At 43.9% G+C, this 24,553-nt stretch overlaps 3 protein-coding genes across 7 annotated transcripts in view; 1 reads left to right on the top strand and 2 right to left on the bottom strand.

Annotated features, from left to right (window-relative positions):
- The window catches only part of MBD2 (methyl-CpG binding domain protein 2), a 28,122-nt gene extending 19,728 nt beyond the window's left edge, over positions 1 to 8,394 (bottom strand). The window contains exon 1 of the mRNA XM_084304557.1: positions 8,269 to 8,394. Coding sequence (XP_084160683.1) covers positions 8,269 to 8,381 — 113 coding nt within the window. The 5' untranslated portion in view covers positions 8,382 to 8,394. The remainder of the gene's footprint in view (positions 1 to 8,268) is intronic.
- On the top strand, positions 8,380 to 18,485 carry POLI (DNA polymerase iota; the record flags this gene model as incomplete). 3 transcript variants are annotated; one of them, XR_014619283.1, is made up of 11 exons in its annotated part: positions 8,380 to 8,944; positions 9,740 to 9,865; positions 10,551 to 10,715; positions 11,503 to 11,655; positions 12,261 to 12,497; positions 13,280 to 13,458; positions 13,706 to 13,797; positions 15,199 to 15,332; positions 15,811 to 16,016; positions 16,963 to 17,819; positions 18,201 to 18,485. XR_014619283.1 is itself a non-coding variant. In XM_084304556.1 (10 exons), 10 exons carry the CDS (start codon positions 8,380 to 8,382, stop codon positions 17,764 to 17,766), a joined length of 2,658 nt encoding a protein of 885 aa, XP_084160682.1. In that variant the 3' UTR covers positions 17,767 to 18,485. The 3 variants fall into 3 exon arrangements, 2 of the variants coding, with proteins under 2 accessions (XP_084160682.1, XP_084160681.1); XM_084304556.1 differs by having other exon boundaries at positions 9,743 to 9,865; positions 16,963 to 18,485; XM_084304555.1 differs by having other exon boundaries at positions 16,963 to 18,485.
- A 123-nt stretch (positions 18,486 to 18,608) lies between these two features.
- Positions 18,609 to 24,553, bottom strand: STARD6 (StAR related lipid transfer domain containing 6). 3 transcript variants are annotated; one of them, XM_084304558.1, is made up of 7 exons: positions 24,521 to 24,553; positions 24,010 to 24,103; positions 23,809 to 23,858; positions 21,514 to 21,640; positions 20,798 to 20,915; positions 19,364 to 19,457; positions 18,609 to 19,021 (listed from the first exon to the last, which is right to left on the bottom strand). In XM_084304558.1, the coding sequence occupies exons 2-7, from the start codon at positions 24,097 to 24,099 to the stop codon at positions 18,868 to 18,870; spliced, it is 633 nt and encodes a 210-aa protein (XP_084160684.1). In that variant the 5' UTR covers positions 24,100 to 24,103; positions 24,521 to 24,553; the 3' UTR covers positions 18,609 to 18,867. The 3 variants fall into 3 exon arrangements, with proteins under 3 accessions (XP_084160684.1, XP_084160686.1, XP_084160685.1); XM_084304560.1 differs by lacking the exon at positions 24,521 to 24,553 and adding an exon at positions 24,419 to 24,502; XM_084304559.1 differs by lacking the exon at positions 24,521 to 24,553 and adding an exon at positions 24,428 to 24,493.

Here is a 24,553-nt window from a genome sequence, read left to right as displayed (position 1 = left end):
TTTAAAAAAAAAAAAAAAAAAATATTTAAATGAATCCAGAAATATGGAAAGATATAATTAACGAGAGGTAAAGGGTGGGAGAAAAAGACTTGAAACAGATCGCAATCTGAAAGCTAACCTCCTCGAGGATGGGTGTGGGAGGGAAAAAAAAAAAAAAAAGCAACACATACACACACACACGCTCCCCACAAAAAAAAAAAACTCCTTTCTGTTTCTTGCAAGCCAAGAACTGAAGCTTTCCTGGAAGCCAAACTCAACCCAGCGCGTTTGAGTTGTATTTTGGATGGTGGAGATGAATGCCCTGGCTTGCTGAGAGCAGAAATTCTACACTGCAGGTCAGACAGTGAGCAAATCCCTCATGGGGCAACTAAGTTCTCTGCTAAAATAACCTGATCTATGGTCTTTCAGGCTTCTTCAGAAACCTGCGAGAGAAATTCAAGATAAAACCTCGTCTAGAAGTGCCGGCTGCCTAGCCAAGAGGCCCTGCTTGCTCCGACTTCACCGAATAAAGCCTCCTGGTAAGAGCTGCCGTCCCATCCTTCATAAAATCCTGAAGGAAAAGGGGAAAACAACGACTATAAGCAAATTGTGAAGTCGATGATTACGTTTTCTGTTTCAAAACCTTTCTTTTTTTGAATTAAAACCCTTATACACACTGTCATTTTAACCCACACCTAAGTCACTACTGAAAAGATGGAGAAATTGGAATTCCAAACACCTTCTTCCATTATATCCTAATTTTTGCACCAAGGAAGAATCGTTTTATCTTTCGTTATTCCCCCATCACCACCTTTTTTGTTCTGTAATAAGCTACCAGACTGCCACGAAGATAGCACTGTGTCTGCTAGCCTTCCTCTTCAGCCTCCTTGGAGAGAAACGCTTCACCTGCACCTCGAAGGAAGCCAAAATTGCAGCAGCGAGCAGCCACCAGCCTAACTCCACGAAAAATTCTTCCTGGAGAGCTCTGCAAACACATTTCACATTTATAAGCTGAATTTATAAACGCACCCAACACTCTTAAATTCTATTTTTTACATATTTAATATCGCGGGGGGCTCTTCTGTTTGTTTTGTTCAGTAACGCGAGAGCAAACGCTCCAATATTCTGTATCAGCATCAGCATGGATCATTGGCAGGGATTTATTATTAAAAACTATTTGGATCCGTAGCACAAATTCCCCCGCTTTACACTGAAACTATTAGCAGGGAGAAACCGCGATACGCTAACCAAATCCCTCCTTTCACCTTTAATTAAGTGTTAAGAAAGAAGCACGCGCTTGGGCTGAGATTAAAAGCTAAAAGTTAAAAAATACAACTTAAAAAAAAATCATCCGAAACGAAGAGACTTTGGAAGAAGACTTGCAAAATGGCAAGAAATATAAAAAAAAATATACGGATTTTTAAACTGAAAGTGTCAAAGCACTGAAGTAATGCCTTCATTCCTGAATCGCTCCCAGATTACCTCTCCCCTGCTCCTGCTGCCAAGTTGCCTCACTTCTCCTACCTGCAAAGAAAGCTCCACGAGGCAGACGTCAAGCAGAAAGCCCATTTGCAGCAGCTTTATCTGCACATCTATTAAGTAATTGCCATGCACTAACGATAACGAGAGGGGTTACAGAATCTGTCTGGGCTAATGCAGCTGCACACAAGCCTGCTACTCACGCATCTGGGCTGAAACTACGAAGAGGTATTTTCTTTTCCTTTATTTTCTTTAAACCAAACTAAGTTCAAACTTTATTTTCGGTAGAAAAGAAAGGTGGATGGAGGGCTGTGAAGCTTTCTTCTCCCAGAGAGGCCCCTCTGGATGATGCTCTGGAGGCACCTCAGCAGTCAGGCTGCAAGGGATGCTGCAGAAAGCTGAAGGAAGCGCAAACTTCAAAGCCACGCTTTGCTCTGAAGGTTTTTAAAACGCGTCGGTCTGAGTTCATACGGCCTAGAATTTAAACCGCTACAAGAGTCAAAAAATGGATCCCTGCACGATTTCAAAGACAAATTGCCCAGATGTGGAGGAAATCGGTACAATTTGCCCTCATCCAAGCGTCCTGAAGATTATTTTTACACTTCTTTCATGCAACGAGGAGCAAGTGAAAGAGCTCTTTCAGGGTGCTGAGCCACAGGGGAGCCTCTGCTCTGCCCAAATTGCTGCATAACCCAACACCGAGACAGCTTAGAGTCGCAAGATGAATGTGGAGATGCACATGAGTGTCTCCAAAACCAATTTCAAAACAATGGATGGGTTTAGGACTGTTATTCTTGTAAACATGACCTAAAAGTTACAAATACGTAGTCTCACCTCAGGACAATTAACTTTCCGGAGCTTTTTTAATAACTTGTCAACCTCGATTCGAAGTTTCTCAGTTTTTTTCCAAATGGAAAACTTATTTTCTATATTATTTCCAAATAGAAAAATTATTTCAAATCTTATTTAGTGTACCTGTGAGACTTGGGTCTATCATAGCTGAAAAGCGTCCCAGCATCTGCTCTTTGTTCTTTCAAAGTCAAATCTGGGGATGTTTTTCAGCCTCATCAGTTAAGGACTAACAGCACATCTCCCGAGCGCCTACAAACTGCTCCTTCGGTGACGTTATCAGGGCTCGGATCACTCCGTACGAGATGAAACGAAGCACGCTACACCTCACCTACAGCTATGCGCTTGTGCAAATTTACATGCCAGACAAATTGAAGCTCTTCGCGGGCTGAAGGCGATTAACTTCGACAATGAGCTTGCAGGGAACTTTATTAAAAAAAAAAAAAAGAGAGAGAGACTTTACAGATGTTTCCTGGGAAGCAGCAGAACAAGTTAATTAGCATACAGGGAAGTTACCTTGGGTTTTATGGCACTGCAAAGCCTACTTGACGCTCCTCTCCCCGGCCACCCCCACAGTTCAAAAACATAGCAGCGGTGCATATTAAAAACAATAACCTTCAGCTTGGCAGACACTTCTGTTTTTGGCTGCTTTCAAAAAAAAAAAAATTGGCAATCTTCCTCAATTATTTATTTATTTTTACATGCTGGTCCTCCCCATCCAACAGATTTGAGAGGAAAATTTCCACCGGAGCAAGCTCGATGCTCCAACAGCAGATGGTAACGGGGAAAACACGTTGTCTTTTTGGGGTTTAAAGTGCCTAGTTTTTTTGGAGCTACCCCAAGTAGCCATAAATTAAAGGGCTCCCGTTTTTAAGGATCCACTCTGGCATCCTGCAGTCCGACCCAGAGGAGCACGGAGCGGCCGGCCACCAAAGGAGAGAAAGAAAAACACCAAACTAGTTTTGAAAGGCGATTCAGATTAATGATGTTTTAATTTGGCCACCTAACAGAGGTGAAGCAAAGCGAAGCGTTTCTCCCAATCACTCCTTGTGGGTTGGGAACGAAGCCCAAGGAAAGGAAGGAGACTGGGAATATATCCGAGCGTTTCACGGGGTATTAGTAAATAAGACCACAGAAATCCCTCGTTTGATCTTACGTTCAAGGGAACCTAATATTGGAGGGATGCTCCTTAAAGCCTCCTCGGCAGCTGACCTCTGCAGGGAACGTGAAAGATTTGTTCCACCAGCGTATAAAAACTGCTCTAGGATCCTTGGAAGATCCTTCCCTTGATGATTTGAGTGCAAATGCTCAAACACACGCTCCTAGACATTCAAGGATCGGGTAAAGAAGTCACCACACGGATGGGGAAGCAAAACATTCTCACGCCTTCAGGGAATTCAAAACTTAGGATCTAATTTTCCTTGCAAGAAAACACTTTTTTTTTTTTGATTTTAAACACACACTTCATATTGCCACGCTAAACCACCAACAGCAGCCGATGCCGACGAGCTTTGAGAGGTTATTTTCTAGAGGGCTGCTCGGTTTTCTAGTTCTGAAAACATTTTGCCTTCGTTTTTCAGACTCCCTTCCTACGTTTCCTGCACGACTTGACCAGCTGCTTCGCCGAGGCCTGACTCATCGTGCCCTCGTAAAACGAAGGCAGTTACCACGATGGCTTGGTAATAACCACCGGTATTGTTCGGTTTTACACGCTAAGACCCTCCTTTTAGTATTATGAGCAGTGATGGAGGAAAGATGCAGAGCTTCCAAAGAGATTAGAAGAACAAGAAGGCGACTTCAAGGTCATCCCACGAAGGGGGTGCTCTGCGGGGAGAAGATGGAACAGGAAAAGCACTGAGAAATGAACAAACTGCTAAATTCAACAACTTTTTGCTTGCACGGAAGGCAAAGCACGTTCCCAAGACTTAGCCCTCGCTATTAGAACTTGTTCTGTGTCCTACCTACCTCTGGAAGCAGCAAAATAATTAAAAAAACAGTAAACCTACACATAACATAAGCATAATTCAGCATCCGAGAGCAGCATCGCTCAGGAAGTTACGTCGTGCTCGCTTTTAAAGATAAAGGTCTGCCCTCCGAAAACCGGCACCGAATTAAACTAATCCTGCTGTCACTGGAAACTCTCCGCCGTTTATCTTCCTGTCAAACCACAAAACAAAACTTCAAAGGGATGTCTGTTTGCCCCACGGGTACACCTAGGCTGGAAAAGCTTTTGTAGTTCAACGTCAGAGCCTGTTAGAACCCACTGAGAGCCGTGTCGAACTACTCGGCGTTTTTAATCTCAATTTAAAAAAAAATAATAATAATAAAAAAAAAAAAAGAAGGGCAGCTCGTTCGCTTTTTTCCCACGAAGAACAAATGCACCAAAACGGAATATTAACTGGCTGGAGCTGTGAAAGAAGTCGTTTCATGCCAGGTTTAAGAAACATCTTTCAGCAGGTAAACGCCCGAGGGGGTTACACACGCTAAGGAGACAGCGCCAGCAGAAAGAAAGGGGTGATAAAGCAGAAGCTGAGAAACCCTCGCTCAAAATTCCCACTTTTGCAGGGCTCTGGAAGCAACTCTGAGTATTTAACAGGACAGCAGCACCCCCTACCTCACGGCACACTGAATAAATAATCCGAAAAAATCGTGGTGCTGATTTCAATTCGGTACTAGGACCTGGAGAAGCGAGGAGAGTCGAAGTGAGCTCGATTTAAAAGGGAAGAAAAAATCTGATGGGGAGCCTTCAAGGCAATATCCTGTCTGCAGGCACAGTGAGAGCACGGGCAGGATGTCATAAATGACACAGAGAGGTGAGCTGCTCAGAGAGAGGATCCTCATCCTGAGGATGAAGGAGCAAAATCACCTTCCAGCTTGCCTCTGCTGATAGCTGATGGGGCGCTATCACACGGACAAGACGGGCAGGAGGAGAACCTTCTTCCTCCCTCCTTCCAACTAGATGGAAGCCTAACGGGAGCATTTATTCTGAGCAAGCGTGCTGTTTGCATTTGCCCTACATTCAGCGCCGCGCTTTTTAATGCAGCATCGCCCAGATCAAATAAGTTTGCAGGGCTAAATATAGAAGCTCCCCCTCGCGCTCAGCTCCGGCGGAATTAGGTTTTTGCTGCCTCGCCGTCAGCAGGGCGAGGATTCCCCAAGCCAGCTCGGTCAGCCGTGAGAGCCTCCTGGGGAGAAACACACAGAAATTCACCCGGCACACACAGAAATTCACCCGGCACACACAGAAATCTGACAGTCTGCGTACAATGAAGCAACTGGACGTTTGCTCAGATCACGCCGCCGCCCTTCAAACGCAACGTGGATTTCCACCGCTTCCTACGACTGCCAAAAAAAGTGGAATATTAAACTTCAAGAGGCCGTGCCAAGTGCTGGCTGCCCAGGCTTTTAGGGAATATTGGCCTCTCCGAGGCACGCCAAGCAAAGCCCGCTCTGTACCCACCTACGTATTTCAGCATCGCCGTGTTTATTAACCTCCCCTTATTATTATTATTATTATTTTTAAAAAGGGGTGACACAGCTCTTCTGAACCCATTTGGCCTGCTCTGCTTTTGCTGGATCAAAACAGATTTCCATTTGTTTGAAACACAGCGCTGCTGAAATCTGCCTCAAAGCCATAAACAGAAAAAAAAAAAAAAAAAAAAAAAAGAGATAAATTTCCTATGCCAGTCCCGCCTGCAGCCATAAAAAACATTTTTTTTTATTTGTTTCGCTTTGGTTGAGCAGCAGTAGGCCCGCTGCTGAACAGAAGTTATTTCTCCAGACATAAATGACTACTTCTTCTTCCAAACCTGTAATCTGTAGCGAAATCAACAAACTCTGAGCTATGAGCTGCCTGGTGAGTTTTTAGTTTCAATTTTGCGGTTGTTTGGCAGAAGATCTGCATCACTGCTAACCATGCTGGAAGGCGGCCTGAAATGGGAGGCATTTATTCCTCCCGCTTTCCCACATGAAGAAAAAAAAAAAAAAAGACAGAATTCCGGAGTCGACGATGAGCAGATTACAGCCCTGCATCTTAAACCGGAGCGTGCTAAGGAGCTCCTCCTCAGCAGGATTTTCGGCAGCAGCAGAGTCTGGAGGCTCGGATCATCACACAAGGGGCTAACCCTAAAAGCCACGGTTTGATCTCGCGCGGTGCTTGTAAGGTATTTCCACCACACCCCTCCTGGAATAGCTTTTTGATGATAATCGAGGTCGCTCAGCCTCAAGGTTGAACGCGAACGGGGGGCGAAAACCGTCCCAGCAGAACCGCCTGCAAGCGTTTCGGTCCGGCCGAGCAACTGATTCACCTCTCCCGAACGCGTGGCAGCTTCAAGCACCATAAAGCAGCCCCGAAACAAGCCAGTTTCGAAATGCAAATCAGGTAGATTGCAACATGCATTAGCCTTGCAAGAGCTGTTCTTAATTACTGCCATTATTTAGAGCATCGCCGTAAATGAAGCTTCGTCCAATCCCTTTTTATTGGGCCTTCTTTTTTTTTTTCCTCTAGCCTTAAGAAGTCATAAACCCATAAACCTCAGGTTTTTAGTCAGCTAACTAGTTCTAAGCAGCTAATATTAGTGCCTTAATGAACTTAATGAGGTTCCATTATCATTCTTCGCGAAGCAAGAGCTAAAACCTGGAGCTTGCTAGGACGTACCGCGTCCTCCCCGTATTTCGGTCAAGAATTTGGGATGTACAAAACTCTGACATCCCTGCGCTGTAGCGGGATGGACACTGGACTAGGGTTAAGTGTTTTTCCAACAGTCCATTTTGAGGAAATACCTGAAGTTACGTGGGCTTTCTACATTAAATGTGCTGTAACAGAGTTAGCAGCGAGTGTCTAGCCTGAGAAAAGCCGAAAAGCCTGGCGTTTAGCTCTGGAAAAAGAAGCCCTACGCAGCAAGTTGAGGTCAACGGGCTGCAGGAAGCCAGGAGCCCTCCAGAAAACGGGACTGACGCGGCAGGACTCGAGTTCAACCTCCGAGCCAGGCTTCCCGAAGGCAGGCCAAGCAGATGCGGAGAGGCAGGCAGCGAGGCCAGGAGGCAGAGGCACAGCAAGACGGCAGAATCGGCTTTGAGGAGTCGTCGAGGAGAAGCGCCCATCCCTCCTCTGCACGCAGGGCCACCGATGTCAGAGATTTCACGTTGCTTCGCAGCGACGGGTCAAGCGGTGCCACCCCGGGGGCGCTGGCAGGAGCAAGGCTGCCCGCTCGCTCCTCCAGCTGGCCGGAGGAAGGCTCGAGTGCCTCGGCTGCAACAAAAGGAGGCTGCTGAGGCTGCTCGCACAGCAGCACAGCCTTCACCAGAGGTTTCAGGTGGGGCCCGTCAGATGCTGGGCGAGCTATAAATAGAGGAGCTGCGGCCAGCAGGCCGGCCTGTGCACGGGGTGGTTTCCTCTGCAGCGGGCTGGACCTACTCGAGCCCGGCCTAAGAGCACGTTTGGAGGCTCGATCCTTTTATCAGCCTGGAGAAAAGGAGTTATTCCCATAACATTTCTAAAAGCAGGAGGGAGGGGGGAGGAAACGGAGGGTGCCGGAGCTTTTCTTGCTTCTCCGACAAGGCGTGCTGGCAGCGGGGAGGCTGGCAGCCCTCGCTTGTGTCGAACTTTTATTAAAAATTACAGCTCCTGCTCCCTGAGGCGCTGAGGGAGGCTCCCCCCCGCCTCACCTCACCTCAGGGCAGCTCCGGCTCTGAGGGGCCGCTCCTGTCACTGAGGGGACAGCGGGCCCGGGGGGTGCCCACAACCCCCCAAAACCCCCGGGGGTGCCCCAAAAACACCCAGAGGTCCCCCCAAAAAAACACAAAGGTGCCCCAAAAACCCCGGGGGTGGCTGCTTTGAGGGGAACCCCGCCGCTCCGAGCCCGGTCAGGGGCTGCCCCCCCCCGGGTCCCGCTCCCTGAGGGGCTTCTCCCCGGCAGGTGGCGGGGCAGGGGGGGGGCTCCGCTCGCTCCCGGCTCCTACCTGAAGTAGTAGACATCGCTCTTGCCGGCGCTGAGGCCCGATTTGCGGATCACCTCCTCCTTCTTCCAGCCGGGGGGCAGCGCGGGGCAGTCCATCCTGCCCTGCCGCTCCATGCACCGGCGCCGCGGCCCCGGCCCCGGCCGAGAGGGGACGGGGCTGGGCGGGCGCTGGGAGATCGAAGCCGGGCGAGGAACCGGCAACGGGGAGGGGGGAAGGGGAACCGGGGGGGAACCGGGCAGGCACCGGGGACCCCCCTGGCGATGGCGGCGGCGGCTGCTGGGCGCCAGGAGCGCGGTCGCTGCGCGCGCAGCCGGCGGGGCGCTCGCCCGGCGCCCGCTTCCGCGGCCGAGGCCCCGCGGGCGGTGGGAGCGGCCCCGCGGGCGGGGCGCGGCCTCGGAGCCCCGCTCCCGGAGCCGCCCTCACTCGGGCACAGCCGGGAGAGAGCCGGGAGCCGTGCCCGAGCCGCTGTCGGCGCTCTTAGGGCTGCGTTTCGGCCCGCAGCGGCTCCCCAGCGCGCCGTTGAGCCCCGTGCTAGGGCCTGCGTGGAGCCGCCGGGCCATGGCGCAGCCCCGGGGCGGGCAGGATGAGGAGGAAGAGGAGGAGGAGGAGGAAGAGGAGGAGGAGGAAAGGTGGTGGTGGCCGCAGCCGGGCCCTGAGGCCGCTCCGCCCGCCCCGAGTGAGCGCGGGCTCGGGGCGGGGGGTGGAGGGGCTGCTGTGAGGCGGCGTGAGGCGCTAGCGTGGCCTCAGCGACTATTGACTGATTAATTGATTGGCTAATTGACTAATTGATTGACTAAATGGCTGACTGATTGATTAATTGACTACCTGATTCATTAATTGACTATCTGATTGATTAATGGGTTGATGGGCCGACTGCCGGACCCATTAACCCGGCAGCTTTGGGCTTGCTGCCTGGCAGGTGGAGATCTTGCCTTCCCCCCGGCGAGGTTTCAGTGTCCCAGTCCCACAAGCTTCTCAGGAACAACTCAGTTTGCCTCAAATTTGAGCTGAAATGGTGTGAAATCGGCAAAGGTTCACTCCATGTTTAACCTGAAATGGTGTGAAACCGGCGAAGGGTTGACTCCGCAAGAGGTGGAGGTCATTGCTGCTGTGCTTCTGTTAGAGCTGAGTTAAAAACAGAAAACTTGACAGAAATATACCAAAAAACCGTCAATATTCCACCAAGAACAGGTACTGCAGCACATAAACAATATTCTGATATGGCCCAGTGAAAAAGAAATCCAAGTGGCCACCTGAAAACGGGAAGATGCCCAGCAGTAAGCTGAGCCGCTGTGGGTGACTTACCCTCCTTACTGATCCTAGAATTAACACGGTACTAAAATGAATATAAATCTCATCGGTTTTATATTCTCGTAATATGTTTGGTAGTATAAACTGACTTAAAAATGAACCTTTCATTGCGTTGAAGGCGGCTAGTAATGTTTAATCTGTTTGTTTGCTTTCCTTGCAGCAGGCCACAGCAAGCCGGTGCCAGCCAGAACCGCGGCGGGCAGAGTAATTGTGCACGTGGACTTGGACTGCTTTTATGCCCAAGTAGAAATGGTCCGTAATCCCGAGCTAAGAGACAAGCCTCTAGGTAGGAGTTGCTTTGCTGCTGATTAATCTGGGGAATGTCTGGTTCAGGCCAGAGAAACCGAGGAGGTAGGGCTGCACGGTGACACGCAGGCAGTCACCCGGCAGCTGTAACCACATCCGCAGTGAGCAAGGTGCAGGCTCGGCTCCGCGCAGCTGGGTGACTGCAGGATTCATAAATCCTCCGGAGCACAAGCGTGGGCACTCGCCAACACGTCCCAACAGTTCTGGGGATTGAGGCTGGTTCGTAACGCATGTGGGCACGGAGAGGGCAGAGCTCCACGGGCGAGCCGTTTGACACAGTCATGCTCAAAGCATGCTTTATTCCATCCCGAAGCTGAGCCTGAATGCAAGGCAGTCAGTAATGGCTGCAATCTGTGGAGGATGTACAATCTGAAATTAACTAACACATAAAGGTCACTTTCATGGGTAAAACTGCCTGAAAAGGGTCAAGGGTAAGAGCAAAACGTGAGGTTTTAAAATGTTCTTCCAGCTGCTGATCTAAACCAACAAATCTGTCTTTCTTGTAGTCTTGTGACGTTAAGACTTTGGGGATTATTTGTTCTACAATGTCATGTTCTGATCAAATTTTATGCTTTGGAGTCTTCGCAGTGGCATGAAAGCACTCTGGCCTTCTGTGAAGTACCAAGAAACACAGACTTTTAAAAACTTTAAACCCTTATTTTTAGGTGTGCAGCAGAAATCCATAGTAGTAACCTCAAACTATGAAGCCAGAAAACTCGGAGTTAAGAAGCTGATGTCTGTGAAAGATGCTAAAGAGAAGTGTCCTCAGCTGGTACTGGTTAACGGAGAAGATCTAACTCCATACAGGGAAATGTCATACAAGGTTACAGGTACAAAATTAACAATTTTTCAGTACAGGACAAAAAAATCCAGTTAAATTCTGTGTGCACATTCACACGTATGCAATATTACTGCTGTATGCTGCTCTAAAAGTTCTTGAGCCTCCTACTATGGTGATAATTATGGTCATCAATGTCAATATTTCATAAAATAAGATACTAAACTTGGTTGCAGTCTGGGTCAGGCATTATATCGTTCCGATGTTTTATGGGATCTGTATGCTGTATTAGGTTTATTAGCCATGTAGTTCTTGAGGAACATTTTTTCTTCCTTAAATACTGATTTCATTAACATATTTCTAAGTGTAAAATGATGGAGAACAGAACCCTGAAGCCTTCGAGTGGGTAAACTTCTTTAGTATCTCTTAATTACATGGTATGTCTGTGTTGTCACTTATTACTGCTTTTTATTACTAGCAGCTGTAACGGGTGAAATAGTGATAAATGTGAAAGCCAGGCTGACTAAGAGGCAGGTTTCCTTTAGAGAAGGTACTGCAGAGGTTAAGAGCTATTATTTTGTAAAGAAATGAGGAAAGAAGTTTGAGAAGAAAAGCAAATGACGGAGTGTTGTGGGACGGAGAAATATTTTTCTTTACATGCTCTTCATTTATTCAGTAAATATATAAATAAAATAAACGTATATTCAGTGTCTTATCATCCAGAAGAGAATAGGATCTCTGTTCTTGAAAGCATCCTGTTGGAATTCATGGGAAATATACTGTGAAACCCCAGGTTATTGGTTGTGTGTATGTTATATTTGGGTATCTCTTCCTCCTAGGATTGTTGGAAGAATTTTGTCCTCTAGTGGAAAGGCTCGGGTTTGACGAAAATTTTGTAGATATCTCAGAGATTGTAGAAAAAAGGCTAAACCAGCTACAACAAAGTGGATGTTCCAGAGTGTGTGTGTCTGGCCACGTGTACAACAACCAAGGTGAGTATAATGTTCTTCATCCTGAAAAATACAAGATTTGGGACATTTAGGAAAAATATCTAGCTTCTTCTAAGTATTGTCCAATGCTGAACAGGTGGAAAACTGTTGCTTTGTGCTTTGTACTTGAGATTTCATGTATCACAAGTGTGAATGGCTGTTCCTATTAGACTGTACATAAAATAAATCTCCATGGCAGATTATAGAGAACTGATTTTCCTTTTTTCTTTTTTTATTATTATTTTCTTATTCTTGAAGATAGCCTTACCAAAGGCAGGGCAGCCCTCTAAATCAAAGACTCTGAAATCTCTCATTTCATTACGTTGATGCAAGAATCTGCAACGCTTAAGACCTTGACGCCTATTAATATATTATATTTAATACTTTAAATGCTGCCTAAACATTTGGTATCCTTGACAGTATGCTCCTGGTTCAGACAGTGGCAGTGTCTTTTGCTGGGACTCTGGGGAGAAGGAGCGTGGTTAAACTTGGATGCTGAAGTCATAATGATACCACATGTAACAGAATGTAAAAAATGCCCAAATTTAATTAGAGAGCCAACTAAGGGACCGTTTAGGTGCTGAACACTGCTTGCTTGCTCTTTGCAGCTATCGATTTGCGTGATACAACGCACGTAAGGCTGGTTATCGGATCTCAGATCGCAGAGGAGTTCAGGGAAGCCATGCACGCTCGACTCGGCCTCACAGGCTGTGCAGGAGTGGCCTGTAACAAGTTGCTCTCTAAGCTGGTATCTGGGACCTTTAAACCAAACCAACAAACACTTCTGCTGCCTGAAAGCTGTCAAGATCTGATGCGCAGCCTTGATCACATCCAAAAAGTGCCTGGTAAGTGTGGTGCTATAAGCATAGATGGCAAGCATGGTGACAGCCCTTAAAATAATAATAAAAAAAAAAAAAAGTACTGCAAAGATTATAACTGGAATAATTTTAAATCTAGTTCCTGTAAGTGGTGCTTTTTTGCTTTTTTTTTTTTTAATCTGTTTTATTAAGCAGAAGGAACGAAATGAATTTGGTTTTCTTTTCTTTTGGTTCTCTTTGGTTACCGATACTAGGTTTTATATGGAAAAGGTTCTTTGGTTGTGTTTCTTCATTTATTCTTAATTTTCTGCCTGGAAACCTATTGAGAGTTATTTAACCAGTCTGTTGGAGCTCGATCGAGCATTCTGGGGAAGACCTTTGCCTAATTATTTTATGCTGCTGCTATGTTGTTGGCCAGGAAGCATTGTTGCAGGCTACAGACACAGCAGGACCTTTGTTTTGTCCCTGTGTGGCTTTTCTAATGACAGATTCTCCGATTGGAATGGGAACTCATGGAATCATGGAACGGTTGGGCTTGGAAGGGACCTTAAAGATTGCTCCAAGCCCCATCCAGCCTGGCTTTGAACACTTCCAGGGACGGGCGTCCAGAGCTTCTCACCAAAAATGTTGCTGAGAAGCCTTCATTGCATTAATGAAAATAACTGTCAGCACTGATTTCTACATGGGTGAAATAATATTTTTATTATGTATGTACAAACATTCACAGAAACGTGATAGCGTGTGCATACGTGTGTATATTTTTTGATTTTCATTCTTTCTATATATTTTTTATATGCATTTTTACTTAGGCATTGGCTACAAAACTGCCAAACGTCTCGAAACGCTGGGTGTGAGGAGTGTGTGTGATCTCCAAGCGTTTCCATCCCCCGTGTTAGAGAAGGAGCTAGGGGCTTCTGTTGCTCAGCGCATCCAAAAACTCAGCTACGGAGAAGACGACTCCCCCGTGACTCCATCAGGCCGCCCTCAGGTACAAGAATTGTTCTGAGATACTTAGCAGAGAGCAAAAAAAAAAAAAACTGCTTTGAGTTTTATACAGCTCAGCTGGACTAACTGAAATGATTCCAATTATTTTGCTAACTTTATTTAACAATTCCTGTATTTTTGTGTGCATTCCCTAGCATAACTCATAATAAAGTACTATGGTGGTTTTTATTTCCCCTTCAGAATTTTGAAATGAATATAAAATTGAAGGGATTAATGTGTTTTTTTTTCAGTCCTTTAGTGATGAAGATTCCTTTAAAAAATGTTCCTCAGAAGCGGAAGTGAAAGAGAAAATGGAAGAACTGCTTCGGAGCCTCTTAGACAGGTGACTGCCTTCAGTAGCTCTTCGTGATGACTGAATTTGTGACCTGAAGGGACTTGGAGCAGGCGTTAGGTTTGTCTCACACTCAACGTTTCTCCTCCGAGCAAAATGCAGCTCTAGGAACAGCACTCGCCTTTCCAAATTCTCTCTTCTTTTTTTTCTTAATTCATGAATTCCACTTGCTGATCGTTCTCTGTTGCTGTGGTCGTGCCTTGCAGTTCTGACTGCATCTTCACTAATATCTCTCATTTCCTGTGAAGATCCCTGGTTTTTCTTTCATTTTCCGTAGGTGAGTCTGTCTCTGCTTTCAGACCCTTGGTTATCACTTTTTACGTTCGTCTCCTACCCCACAACTTTTTCTTCTCTATGCTGAAAGAATAGTTTCACTTCTTCCACCTTTCCTCACAAATCCAGGCAACATCCAAACCCAAAATACTTGAAAAGGTAAAAACAGCATAGCAGGTGGATTCCATTACTCATTTCTTAACTACTGTCACTTTCCTATCCTCCCTTTCTATCCTGTGGCTCTGTTTAAAACCAGTTAATAAGGATAAATAGCCTCACAACACTGGATTGTTTCTCTTCTGCTATGTTTCAATTTCTTCTGACTTTTAAAGCCCTTCACGTCCCGCATTTGTTCTTGATATTTATTCTTGAGAAATATTTTTCCTGCTCTCTGCAGGCTTCTCTAAGCCTTAAAATAATCTACAAGTCATAAAGGCTTTTTTTTTTTTTTTTCCCCTACATCTATGCAAGTCTCACAACAGACACAGCCAATTTAGTTACATTAACATTCTGGACAGGGAATCTTTTCTCTGCATCTTAGGTGTTTCTCAGAACAATCTCTCTCTTCAGATTTTTGATTACTATGTCCTATCTTGTTATCTTTTTATTTATTTATTTGGTAGGGAAAATACCTCCATAGCTTTTGGAGGGGGAAATGAGTACATCATACTTTGTTTCTTCCCTTTCTTTCAAAAGTTAGCTAATTTTTTATTATTTTTTTTTTTTGCTCTGAATTGGGGAAGTTTTCTTGAAAAGCTAAAAACTAGAAGCTGAGGATTACATAGTGTGTAACCAAACACTATGCTAAATGGATTAAATGCTGAAATGTGGCAGTGTTGCAGACTAACCCCCTTAATTTTCACATCTTTTGAGTCTTTTAAAGACTCGTAGAGACAGTACTCACACGTTTTTGGAATCCTAAATCAGAAGTCATCAAGAGAAGCAGGTAGGACTGAAGTTCCCCATAAAATCCATGGAGGAAAATCGGGAGTTGGGAGAGCCGTAGTGCTTAATTTAGCGACTTTTTAACCTAAACTATGTGGTGTGACAGTTTCTAGAGACTCTCTGAAACATACTCGTAGTAACATTTATCACTCTGCACACATTTGTGTTCCACAGGGTATCCAAAGACGGAAGACAGCCGCACACCGTGAGGTTGACTATCCGCCAGTTCTCTGCGACCGATAGGTGGTTCAATCGGGAAAGCCGTCAGTGCGCTCTTCCACCTCATCTCGTTCAGAAATTTGGAAAAGGTACACATAGGATTTTTGCAAATGGTCACACTTAGCATTTTTGAAAACAGGAGTAGCACAAAATTGGTCCTTAGCTTCTCTGAGCACTGCATGTTGTCAAAAGATACTAAATGAAAATAATTTTCAGTTCAAGGCATACCTGAGAGGGCAGAACAAACATCTTAATGACCATACCGATGAATAATTTTGGAAGCCTATAGTAGTGTTTAGAGCCTGACGCTTCAGGAATTTATCTTTTGAGATAAAAAAAGGTTTTCTTAGTGGATTTATGGAGTTATATACTAGGAATAGCAGTGCATTTAAAACTTTTTTTAGGTTATCATTGATGTCTGTACATGTAAAATGTTGAAAGTTCACAATATAAAGTTAGAAGTGCCTCACACATTGCCTTGTACTTTGCTATTTAAATCAATCCTCAGTCATCTACTTTTGATTGTACACATAACTTTTTCCTTCAATTACTGTTTGTTTGTTTCAGAAAGCAGCAACATTATATCTCCACTGATTGATATACTCCTGAAACTCTTTCGAAAGATGGTAAATGTGAACTTACCATTTCATCTTACCCTCTTGAACGTTTGCTTCTCTAATCTCAAAGATGTTCCTAGCAGCAAGAAAGGATCAATAGGTTTTTATCTCAAGCAGATGCCAACACCAACATCAGGCTCTGGTAAAAGTGTCCAGGTAAGCTGAAAGATGCTGAAAATTATCTTTGCAGATAAGAAAGTTCTGAGATATTTCTGTCTTTATTATTATAAATTTAAACTTTAAATGTTTGGAAGTTTTTGGATTATAGATTTTTATTCATAAAATGAAGATTTCTTTGGAATCTTCAGAGCAGGTGCTACTTGGTTGCTTTCTTTATTAGATTGCTTAAAACAAATTTCATGCTATCTGTTTTGAGTGGAACAGCCAGGTAGGTTATCAGCCCTCTGGACTTGAAGAGAACAGAATTCACTAAGGGAAAAATCCAGACGTACATCTTCTGAAAATAATTCCTGACTTTTGCTTTTAATTTCAGTAAGAGGTGGAAATAATCTCGGCTTGATTTAAAGATAAAGCCAGGGATAGAACTCGTAACTTTTACCTTAAATTAAAATCTCCTTGAAGTTGCTTATCACTTACCTTGTTGCTCTTATTATAAGATACTTTCACAGTGATTATTTAACTTGCATCCTTAAGTCTTCCTGTTCAGACTAGAAATTAAACAAAGATGCAATTCTGTGTTGGCCACTAGCATCACATTCTAGGCTGTGCAGACTCTGTGGAAACACTGCTAAGTAATTCCAGGAGATGTTTTCCACACATAATAGAAACACTAACTTCAAAATGACATCGTGCACTGATTCTGTCTTGACATCTTGATTTTGCATATCGGTAACTCGCGTGTTTCTCGACTGCTCAGGAATAAAGCAATAAAATACAGCTTCAGGGTATTTGCTCCTTTAAAGGAAGAAAAAGATTCCCTGTTTAGATCTGTGTTTGAAAGTAAGATTTGAAAAATAAAAGCATTACTGATCGGGAGGAAAGAAGCAGTGTCTATTAAGGAATAATTTGAAGAAGTTGCTGTTAGTAACACAGTGCTCAGTGATTAGTAGGCTTGTGGTTTTATGTATGTCTTATGCCACAGGAGATGGAAGAAGGCTCACAAGGTGAAGGAAGTGCTTCTTGGAACCAGAACTGGCACAGAACCAGCACTACAAAAACGAAGAGACCTTCAGAGGAAAAGGAAAGCGATACAAAGAAAGCAAGAATTCCTGCCTTCCCCTGTCATTTGTCTCCTGGTGGTATTGACCAGGCAGTCTTCAGGGAACTTCCAGAGGATATCAAAAAGGAAATCATGTCTGAAAAAGCAGGAGAAGTGATCTCTGCTGAGGATGTTTTGGGTCAGCCACCAGTATGTTTTGCAGAGGAGGTACAGAGCTCCTCCCCGAATTCTAAGGGTGATGAGAACTCTGCAGGGTGCAGTGCACACCTCACACCAGCTCATGAATCAGCATCGGCTTGGACACGCAGCTCCAGCACCAGTTGTTCTGCTGAGTATCCTAAAAGTGTGTTAACAGGCATGGAAGAAAACCCTCCTGACTCTCACAGCTTCTGGGATTTATCAGTTGAAGCTGGTGCCAGCCAAACTGCTCCGCATGTCCCTGCCTTGGATAAAGATGAGCAGGATTCTGAAATAACTTCTGAGGATAAAAACGACAGCAGCAAAGTGGGAATTGTACTTCCTCCTAGTGTAGATCCGAAGACGTTTTATGAACTACCCACAGAGGTGCAGGAAGAACTCCTAGCCGAATGGAAGAATCGGGAACCTGCATCCAAAACCTTTATAGAAAAACCCCCAGAAAGGCCTAAAACAAATAAAGGAAGAAAGAACACAGCGTTGAGTTCCTCACAGTCTAACAGTTTGCTGAGGTATTTTAAACCACGGTGAAACATTTTTCATAACAGTAACGCTGTAAAATTCAGCACTGGAAGGCACTTTAGGTTAGTTACTGTGAAGATTAAAAATGTATTTTGATATAAAACCTGCTGCTGACTGCTTAAGCAGTAATTAGTCTTATTTTTCTTCTCTGATCATTTATACGATGAATCTCAAATTGTCCTCAAAAATTACTTTTAAGCTAACTTATTTTAATATTCACTATCAATACCTTAACACGCTGACCAGAGGAAGAAATTTTGAATTTAATTTCTCAGTGATTTATATTATGCACGCTATTAATTTTTTTCTAACAACTCAGGAGGAGACCAAGCAGTGAAGATGAAAGCCGCGTTCGCTCTCTTCTTTTAATTTGCACCGCTGCTTCTGTGATTTGTAAAAGAAATTGCTCTTGTCCTAGCTGCCACCCTTTCCTGCCATTTAAGCTTATCTAGAAGTACTGGAAAATCTACAGGAGCAATGGGAAATGCTGCTTCCAAAGAAACCAGCTCATTCCCGGACTTCAGGCAGCGTACAAAAACTCACGGTGGGTTTTGGAGCTCAGGATTCAGAAGACGACAGACAATCTGAGTGAGTATAAAGAGCAGCTTTTAATGAGATGCTGTATAATCATATTCACCAGTCTTTCCTTCAAATATTTAATTGCAAACCAGTGATATAGTTTCTAATTACACTCACACACTTAATAAACATGTTTAAAGTCTCTAGTACACGAGATCTTCGCTTGTTTCAGTCAGGAGTGCGTAATTGAGGTAAGAATTTATCAAAGTGTTTCAAAGCCATAGCAAAATATTTGACTACTGCATTTTAACATTTATAATTTGCATCACCGAGTCCTCATGTGACCGCATACATAGTGCAAAAATATTACAAGACATCACCTGATAACAGTGAAAGCTACATCCTGTGCTTTGAGGGCACTTCGGGGTAGGTTCTTGCATCATTCCCCAAAAGCATTCACTACGTTAACAGAGAAGTCGAGCTTTACACATTTCCACATACACCATTAAAATAAACTTCATCTTCCATTTTAAATACGAATCGAAGTAAAAAACGCACGTGACTTAAGCCCATATTATTTTCCACTTATGTTTAATTACTGTCTTTAAAGCTTTTCAGTCCAGCCCTTGTTTCAGTGATTAAGTTTACGAGAGTCGTAGGTAACGCTGTCTCCACCACGGAGCAGGGAAGCATTCCTCCGAGTTCTGGCTGAATAAATACAACTAGCTTAGAGTGCTCTGGATTCCTGCGATGAAAGGAGCAAAATCCTTCAGTTAACAGTTGTTACTGCTGCTTTGAAACTTACTGAGCTGTGCAAGTGATTACAAGTGTTTACAATCTCTGTTGAAATTATATATTAAATGAAGGGTATACAAATGGTCCTAGAAGATTAAATTCAGCTGTTGAGTCTAACGAGGTTCCCTCAGTTGTTTCAGAAGATTGATCTGCACAAAAATCTAAAAGTTTGCCCCAAATAAAACTGTCTAAATAATAATAATAAAAAAAAAAAAGCTGTTTGGGTTCAGCAGATTTAAGCTTGGTATAGAGAGGACAAGTGAGTAACTGAAGAGGCCACTGAAATACTTACTCAGGCAAGGGAGAACACACGTACCCACAGGGATTGTTACGGCCTCGGACACAAGAGGGAGTTGGAGGGCAGCTGGAATATTCCACGCTGATGGCTACAAGTTGCCACACACACACACAAAAAAAAAAAAGTGAAATTAACCTATTTTTATACATGTGAATCATAAAACTCAAAAATAACTTTGGAAAACAGCAACTCCAACCTGTGTGGGATAGTAAAAGATCTCACAATATGCTCCCTGATGTGTTCAATCATTTTATTCTATAAGCGAGATATCTAAAGGACATCAAATATTTCAACATAAACCGAAATCTCTGTGGATGTTTGGGCAAGCATACCCAGCAGTTTTTTATCCTCGGGACGTGATTACACATCCTCAAGTGTTGAATTGTGGTTTAGTTCAGGACAAAGCAGTCAGTTTGGTAGCAGCTGTCTCTCATTAGTTAATGCAGTGGCAAAGAAGACGAGGAAACTGTTTGCTGCGTACATGGACAGCAGTAATTGGGAGGGGTGGTTTTGTTTAGAGCAGTAGTTAGGAGGGGTTGTTTTGTTTAGCTCCCCATTAATTTTGCGTAATAAAGTGTTGTGACAGGGCTTGAAAAATAGTGGTAGGTCGGTAAAGATCTAAGGTGAATAAGGGCATTTTCTGCCATGTCCTAAGACCCCCGCAAAGGAAAAACTCAGCGCAGAAATAGCGGTGAGCTGATTTCCTTGTTTATCATGTGAAATTAATCATTTTACATTTTGTGTATGTATACAATCAACTACAGACCAAATTAGCAAAGTTCACTCTGAGAAGTCCCTAGTAGAAGCCCAGGAAGACCCCAAAGTATAAAGAGGAGTTTATTTAACAAAAAATGACCTTCCATATTGAAATAAATTCTAAATTTCCTGTTAGTGCTACTGTTTATTATTATTTTTTTTAGGGCACGAGGGCAACAGAGACAGTGAAAGGACTAGAGGGCATGTGAGGAGGAGTTGGGAGGAGCAGCTGAGGTGATCTCATCACCAGCCACAGCTTCCTCGTGAGCGGGGAGCAGAGAGGGTGGTGCTGAGCTCTCCGGTGACCGCAAGGAAACAGCTGAAAGCTGCACCAGGGGAAATCCAGACTGGACTTCCAGATCAGGAAACAGCTCCTCGCTGAGAGGGTGCTCAGGTGCTCAACACGCTTAGCTATATGCTAAATGGTTTAACTCTGTGCAGAGTCAGAAGGTGGACTGGATGATCCTTGTGGGTCTATTCCCGCTCAGGATGTTCTATGAATTATAGTTTCAGTGTTAAAGAAAGAGTTTTGGAACAAACCAGAGGGAACTGTTATCAGTAAGACCACATGCAAGCAGTATATATCCTCTGATTAGACTGCAGAACTGATCCTAAAGAAATTCACGAGGTTTTCCGAAATAAATAAGCACGCAGTAATTACACAGAACTCACAGTTAGTTGTAAGGATGCCACCAGGATAAGCTTTGACATGCAGCAGGTCGACAAAATCTCGCGAGGAAATCAGGCCCATGCCATAGCTGTGCGTTACGCTGTGGTAGATACCAGTGTCCTACAAGTGAGTACAGGGAATTTTTTGTGGATTAGTGTGTAAAAAGCTAAGCTTTATTTGATGGACAAGCATCACATGAATAATGAGAGGATGGCAAAAATGTATTTCTACGTGTTAGGGTAAGTTCTGTCTGGTTAATGCTGAACTAACACCACAGCCACAAAAGGGACAGGCCAGTAAGAAGGGGTGAGGATGTGCTGCCAGTCCTCGAGGCTTGGATCTGAGCAGTAAAATTGCTGCGTGAGAAACTCAGAACATGCACGTTTAGTATCTGGAGCTAGAATACCTAGTACAGCATCACTTACGCCTTCATTCTGTCCTTGTCTCGTGTGCCCACATGAGCACAGCACCCAGCCAAATCCCAGACATGTCTTGTGATAATTTCCATATTATTAAGGCTTTGATTTGCAGATTCCCTGGTGTGATTTCGTTCATCCTTCCTCTAGCAGCATGTAAGCAACTGTAACCTTCCTTTTAAACCCCCCATTTTACACCCCTTCCCAAGATAAAGAGCTTTCTTCATCCCAACGGAGATCCCTTTAGTCACCACAATTCAGGCAAAAATAGTTAAAAACCGTATTTTAAACAATTGCATTACCTGGTCAATGCTTTCTAACAGACTGTAAGATTTTAGTGCTTTGTCCCATTTGTTTCGATATTCAGGAAGATACATGAAAGGGATAATTTTACTAGGGACTTCCTCAATTATCCCTTCTCCACGGTATCTACATTTTGTAAAAACAAACAAAAACAGAACAAAACCAGATTTTTAAATTCACATTTATTAAGAAAATAAGTTACACAGTAAGAAACAGGTAGAAGGTGGGAACACCAGCCTATAATGAGGGGAAAGACAACAAAGGTGATTGCACTTGATGGCTTAAAATGCAAGCAGGAATAAAAATTATGATTTCGTGGCTGATTTTTGAGACCATCACATTCTTAATGTCACACATCTTAAATGAATCATTTATTGTCAGCTATTAGATAAAAATGTGTTAATTTATATGGATGTAATTTATCTATTAATTCATATTTTTCTATGTAAATACTTTCAAACCTTTTTGATACTGCAAATCTCACTACTTATGAACCAGTACGCTGGTGTTTCTCCAGCTTTTGTTCCCAATACTCTGGGAAATCCAAGGGAAAGTTCAGAGAGGGAAAAGTGGCCTCCTACAAGGAAATAGGAAACTCCTCTAATGCTGGGAAATGCTCAGTAGCACGGGCAGTTCACACACCTGGTTTCTGGGAAACTGAATCACTGCACTAATCACTTACAGCAATCGAACACAAAGGTTAAGGATGCTGCACAAACGAGCTGAAAGGATTCTGCTCACAAAGAGGTTAAGAAACGCGGTATCAGATTTGCAGCCCTTGACAATACAGGACTGGAAGAGAAAAAGAGCAAACAGCTATTTCATCACCACTTGGTGAAGTGGCAGCGTGGGTGTGAGGGACTGCTGCAGAAACTTGCCTCTCTGCTACCTACAACAGCTCTGAGGGTGGTGGAAAACATTTTAATGTCTGCTCAAAAACAAGGAATTTAAACCAGGGCCAGTTAAAATGGTATTAATATTTGAATACACCCTTTATTTCCGTAGCTGCCATGGATTTATGTTTACCAGCATCCTAAGCAACTCTCACCTGCGTGCTGTAAAGTTTTCTGTCCTAAACTCTGTAGTTGTTAATCAAACAACCACAAAGTTTGCTTAGGAGACAAAACATCAAGAGAGACCCCATGCTACCCTGAACTCTGCTGGAAATATTTCACCCACGTGAAGCAAGAATCTGTGTTTTCTCTACCAGCTTTGATGCTGCCTTCTCTTAGCAAGTAAAGCAAACTCTTCCTACTCCTGCCACTTAGAAAAGGAACTGGCATTTGTGATACGTGGTTAATAAATGTTGAATGTCACACTGGAAAGGGGAACAGCTGTATTTTTGCTTCTAGAAACAGCTGATATTCCTTCTCTCATCTTACTGAGAATTTACAAATTTAAATAATCAGATGCGTATCGTCTCTACTGCTTCTTTGTCTAGACTGACATTTAATATAATTTAATACCCATTAGGCTTTAAAAAAAAAAGCTAAGGACACACCGTAAGTGTCCTTTTACTCCCCTTTCGCATGCTTCTCTTCAGTGAGATTTCTTTTCTCCCTGTTTCAGTGATCTGTCTCAGCCACCAGTTGAGTGCCACAGCCAGCATAAATGAGAAGGACTGCAGAGCTTGGAGAGGGGCAAGGAAGCAGAAAGGATGAACGTAAAAAAGAACAGTCAGCGTCAGCAATATATGATCAGGTTACTACTCTACCTCCCCTAATTCCACCCTCTGGGCCAAATCCAGCTCAACAACAGCACAGAGTTCATAGCTCAAAAGAAGAGTGGACAGATGCTGCTGCAGCTTCAGAGACTAAAAGATCCCCTTCTTCCCACTACAGCAAATTCAGTTTCAGGTGCCAGGAACAAAAAGGCACAGGTAAAGTAGAGTGAGAGCTTGAGTGTGTTTACACGTGTAAGTATCGGTCATTTCGCAAGTGTGAAGATGTGAAAAGGGAACTCCTGTTGATAGCTGTAATGGCACGAACAGGATATTCCACCAGGAACAGCTTCCAACTTCAGGCTAAAAGGTATCTACTTACTCCACATTAATAACTTACGTGGAATATTTAATTTTCATAGCACATTTATAATTGTTTGGGAAATGCATCTCTCCTATTCCAGAACTATTGCTGACTCGGGGCAGCTATAGTGCAAAATCTCTGCAGTTAACGAGACCAAACACATCCCTGAGGGACAGCACACGATTACTTTTTCCATTTAGATCTTGGGTGTCACCGCTCGGGACAGATGTTGGCGTTCGTTACAACGACAAACAAAACGCAAATACTTACATATTTCCCGCATACTCTTTGGAAGGCTTGGAAGAAACTGTAACATTTTTCTCAAAATGAGAAAAAGAAAATAAAAAGTTAGTGCGCTACCTTTCACCAGTCGCTAGTTTTTAAAGCAAAACAACGTTTTAAACGCTTTCTGCAACAAAATATATTTAATACGGATAACTTCATTAGAAGTATTAACTGGTATTCACTTACCGAAACTTTTATCACCCTCCATCCTGAAGTATCCTGGCTGTACGATAAGATTTTTTCTGAGATTTCATCCGTGATTTTCTTATAGTCCATGTAGCTGTAAAAACGTAAAAGCAATTTGTTGGCATGCAATAGGAGCATCCCCTGAAGGGCAGCAAGGGCTCACTTCTCTATTTTTTCCGAAGCCTTTAATAAACCTTGAGCATTTCTATCACATCTTCTTGGTCGTCATGTTCCAATTCAGAAACAAAGCCAGGCATTTATTAAAACAACATTACACGACCGTTTCCCAGCCTGGACGCCTGACAACCAGGACTTGGGGTGGGACTTTCGCATCAATTCCAGCGCCCAGCTTGCACCTCACTGCCACCAAACCCCAAAATGGGTACAAATCGGGTGTCCCCCTCCTCACAGGGCTCACCACACGGGGATCCGGAGCCGCCAGGACGCCCCACAGCCCCCACAACCTCTCCTCCTTCCCTCCTCACTCCCGTCCCCCTCAGGCTCTCCTCACCCGCCTCACGGCCGCGCTCAGCCCCGCCCCGGG

Source organism: Netta rufina (assembly GCF_964035555.1).
Source record: "Netta rufina genome assembly, chromosome: W".
Taxonomy (NCBI): domain Eukaryota; kingdom Metazoa; phylum Chordata; class Aves; order Anseriformes; family Anatidae; genus Netta; species Netta rufina.
Note: the sequence above shows the minus strand (reverse complement) of the source record. Positions and strands in the feature narration are given on the sequence as shown.